General features: G+C 42.4%; 1 protein-coding gene across 1 annotated transcript; it reads left to right on the top strand.

Moving 5' to 3' along the window:
* The first annotated feature begins 588 nt into the window (after nucleotides 1-588).
* LOC101421149 (secretoglobin family 1D member 4-like) lies at nucleotides 589-3,997 on the top strand. The gene is made up of 3 exons (XM_023585912.3): nucleotides 589-768; nucleotides 2,676-2,863; nucleotides 3,870-3,997. The coding sequence occupies exons 1-3, from the start codon at nucleotides 714-716 to the stop codon at nucleotides 3,909-3,911; spliced, it is 285 nt and encodes a 94-aa protein (XP_023441680.1). The 5' UTR covers nucleotides 589-713; the 3' UTR covers nucleotides 3,912-3,997.
* The last annotated feature ends 200 nt before the right edge of the window (nucleotides 3,998-4,197 follow it).

Raw genomic sequence — 4,197 nt, 5'->3', positions numbered from 1 at the left:
GGAGCCCTAAGAAATGATGTGAGTGACTACTTGTCACACTAGCCTTGCTCCTCATAGGCTGAGAATCGGGCTTCTGCAGTATTGTCAAATCCAGCTCATAAATGAAAACACACGGAGAGAGCAGGTGGAGGACTGGCTTTCCCCAAGGAAATTCTCCACAAGTAGGACCTTTTCAACAATGATTTTAGGTGTCTACGTTGTGAAGATGGTTGTGATTCAGGGAGAGACTAGTCTTGCTCAGATTCGTTCACCCTGTGATGGAAACGCGCACGGTGGTGCTGTCAGGTGGAGAGAGGAGGGGTGAGAACCGGGTCTGATGAGTTTGCTCTCCCGCCTGTGCTTCTGCACCGACAGAGAACAGGGAAATAGCAGTCACAAGACTCAGAAGCAAACTGAGGATCCAGGAACATTGGCGGAGGCAACCCTGAACACTCACTTGGAGGGACAAAGGGCAGGGTGGGGGCTGCTCTCCTCTCCTCTGGCCAACTCTGGATGGAGGAGAGGCTGGGGACTGTGACACTGCTGATGGCATAAGCCCTCAGTGAGGAGGCAGGGCTGGAAGCCAGCCTTGTTGACCTGCCACGTGTCAAAGAGGGCTGAGCCAGCGAGGCTTGCTGGGTTCAAATAGCCCTGAGCTCTGCAGGCTCCTGAGGCTGAGCTCCAGATCACTCTTCATTTGCCAAAACTGAAAGCTCACGGCACAAGAAACCACCATGAGACTTGGCATTTTGTTCCTGCTGGTCACTCTCGCCCTTTGCTGCTACCAGGGTGAGTATCATTTCTAATGAGTTCTAGTATCAGCCTACAGGTGAGTATCCTTCTCTGGGAATTAGGAAACTTATTTGAGGAGGGTCAGGGTGGGGAGTAGACCAAAATCCAAGCCTTTTCCTGTGCTTAGTGACCCAGCCCGCAAAAGCCCAGGGCTCATTTTATCAATTTCCTGACACCTTTGAGTTTATGCAGCAAAACCATTAGAGTAATTTGGGGGGAGAATTCTTTCACATGCAGCCTCATTCCTTGACTACAGTGTTTAGCAAGCAGTGTGACATTATGGAAAGGTCTGGGCTTGAATCACAGACCTGCCATTTGCCAGTGGTTTGACACTGGGAAAAATAATGAACCTCTCCCTACCTCCTATCACTGTTTCATTTTGTTTTTAATTTTAAAAATTATTTTTCATTTTTTTATTTTTAGAAAAAGTGTTAGATTATACAGATTACATAAATAAAAATATAGGAGATTCCCATATGCTCCACTGCCCCCCCATACTTTCCCACATTAACGTCTTTCATTTGTCTGGTACATTTGCTACAATTGATGAACACATATTGAAGCATTGTTACTAACCATGGACTATAATTTACATTATAGTTATAGTTACTACCGAAAGTGATTAGGAGAATGGAGTGAGATTAAGTATGTAGAATCTAGTTGTAGATATCAAGAACCTATCTAGTAGTTATCAGTCATCTACCAAACCTAGTGTTTGAGGTTGCCAGTTTTGTAACTCATAAATTCAAAGACTCATAATATGTTAAAGCTGGAAGGGTCTTGGAGAGTGTCTAGTGCAAGAATAGCCAGTATTCTGTGAATAATAAATTTTCAAATGGATTCTGCAAATAAGCAGCACTCTTATCTACAAATGCAACTCATATTCTAGGAATACTAATAGTAATAATAATAGAACCAATACAGTTGTTACCACCAAGATTTCTATTTTTCTAGAATTAATCCTAGCCATTCATTCAAGTATGTTTGTATGTCATTCCATGTCCTCAGTACTTATGCAAGTTCCCGTGAGTCTTTCTCTTTAAACCTTAATTTCTGAATCTCTTCCTCTTTCCTTATGTTGTTCTGTTCTTGATTTTCTCCAAATTCTTCCCATAATTTGATGTAGTCTGACCAGAGCCTGGTAGGGCACTTCCAGAGTGGCAAGGTGGTAGAAGCTGACTCAGGGGAACAGAGTATCAAACATGGAAAAGAGTTTGCCCCAATCCCACCACACTTCCCAATGGAGACAAGAATGAGCTCCCATTTCTCACCTTGCATCCTCTTTAATCATCTTCTGTATAGTCACTGGAGAATAAAAGAGCCAATCAAATGTTGTGTACAAGCCTCAAATGCATTTAAACTAGTTTTTTTCAAACACTGTCTTCATCTAATGGTATAATCCTAATTTCTACAATTTAGTCTCAAAACATCACCTTTCAACATTTTAATAATTTGATTTGCTCTTCTCCATATTTACTCTCCCTTCTCTCTCTCTGGTCATATTTTGACTCTACCATTCATTTGAAATTTAATGACCCAGAACCTGATCTTCACCAATATATATATTAAAAAAAAGGTGTCACTTGATTAGCAAGCATAGCTAAAATTTTTTCATAGCAAGGGAAAGTGAATTGCTTTCTAACAAACTAGAGAAGTCTTAGAAAGTAGTAGGGTGTGCTTTAAAGAAAAAAAAATTAAATTAGATATCAGGAAACCTAGTTTCTGGTACTAGACTGCCTTTGTGATCTTGAGCAAAGCACAACCTCTAAAGTTTTGTTATCTCACAATTATGGGATGGGATCTTAGAATCCCTGCAGAGGCTGTATAGTTCTAGTATTGTTGGGGAGTCATTAAAAAATACGGTTTCCTTTACATAAATTTTATTTCTTCTCAATCTACTCCAGCCAATGCAGTGGTCTGTCCAAATGTTTTGGAAGAATTAACAGCCTTCCTAACTGGTGATGACAGTTCGTACAAGATGATACTTGAATCCTATAATCCACCGCCAGAAGATATTGAGGCAAAACTGGAAGTGAAGAAATGCCTAGATCAGATCTCTGCACCGAAAAAACAACTTATTATAAATATAACGGTAATTTCATTCTTTTGATATTCCTAGAGGCTTCTGAGCAGTCGAACAGCCAGCAATGGGGTCAGTTTGCTTTTTGTGGTGGGCCCAGGTGATGGACACACTCCCTTGCTACTATCATCTTGATAAGTGACCAGAAGCCACAGGGAAGAAGCTACTGGAACACCTGCAGAATTAAATTAAGGCTTCACAGAGCATCCTGGGACAAGTCCTTCCTTCTCAGGTCACCTCCCTGCTAGCTGTATTCTCCATAGAGTCCTGAGAAGGGGAACAACCAGGCCCAAACAGAGATAATAAAGGACCAGAGCACAACTGCCCACCTGCCTGTGTCCATTCCTGAAAGCAAGTGTCACTTCCCCAGCTGGGATGCACGCACCATTAGAATCTCATCAGGAGTCTTAAGAACACCAACAGAGAAGACAGATGGGAGGGAAGGGAATTAGATCCAGGCCTCTGCTAGAACTGAGGGTGGCAGCCGAACGTTTCTCCAGTTTTGACAGTACCACAGAGCCAAGAGGTACAGCTGCAAACGCTCGTAGAAGCTGCATCCTCAGTGCTGAGACGCACATCTGCCATGAGGCAGAATTCCCACAACATGAGGCTGGGAATCTAAAGCAGTGCTTCCCACAGTCCCCTCCTCTACCATGGATATCTCAGCCCTGGGCCCCCCACTGGAAAGGAAATGTAGAGACCACTGACCTGGGACATCAGAAAAAAGAATTCCTGAGCTTCCATTCCAACTCCTCACTCCTCCTTCCATTAGAAACCTGAGCCATATTCTTGCTTTACCTCCGGGTTTATTTGCCTGACGTTGGAAAATGTTCCTTCTTTGTTGTAATGGTACCAGGTCTATGCCCTAGTTGCCCTTGAATTTCTGTCTTGAGCCCTGCCAAATTGCCTCTTGTTGGCAGAAATTCCATTGATATCTTGATTGCAAATGATTCTGTGTGTTAACATATTGCCTCTGTGAGTAGTTGACTGACCTCACCTTTTTTTGTTGTTGTTTTAGGGAAAAATTGTGTCATATTGTGATATGCAGACTTTATTCTAACTTACCTCTGTCCTTCAATGATCTGCTCTTCACCAAGAAGCATAAGGGTTTCAACATCTTGCTTTAATAAATTACTTGGCATTGTACTTCTCCACTTGTCTTGCTATTATGAACAGTCTCAGGACTTGAGTTGGGGGTAGTTTTCATTAAAAAGTGGACACATGGTGTTGTCAACTGAAAATTTCAGAAAACTAACGTCCAGTCACCCATGACAGCATGAGATTCAGGGATAGCAAGAGGAAATAATTGGTAGGGAATCATCCTCAATAACTCTACAGGTTTTCCC

Source organism: Dasypus novemcinctus, chromosome 10, assembly GCF_030445035.2.
Source record: "Dasypus novemcinctus isolate mDasNov1 chromosome 10, mDasNov1.1.hap2, whole genome shotgun sequence".
Taxonomy (NCBI): domain Eukaryota; kingdom Metazoa; phylum Chordata; class Mammalia; order Cingulata; family Dasypodidae; genus Dasypus; species Dasypus novemcinctus.
The sequence above is the reverse complement of the archived record's forward strand: the minus strand, read 5'-3'. Positions and strand labels throughout refer to the sequence as shown.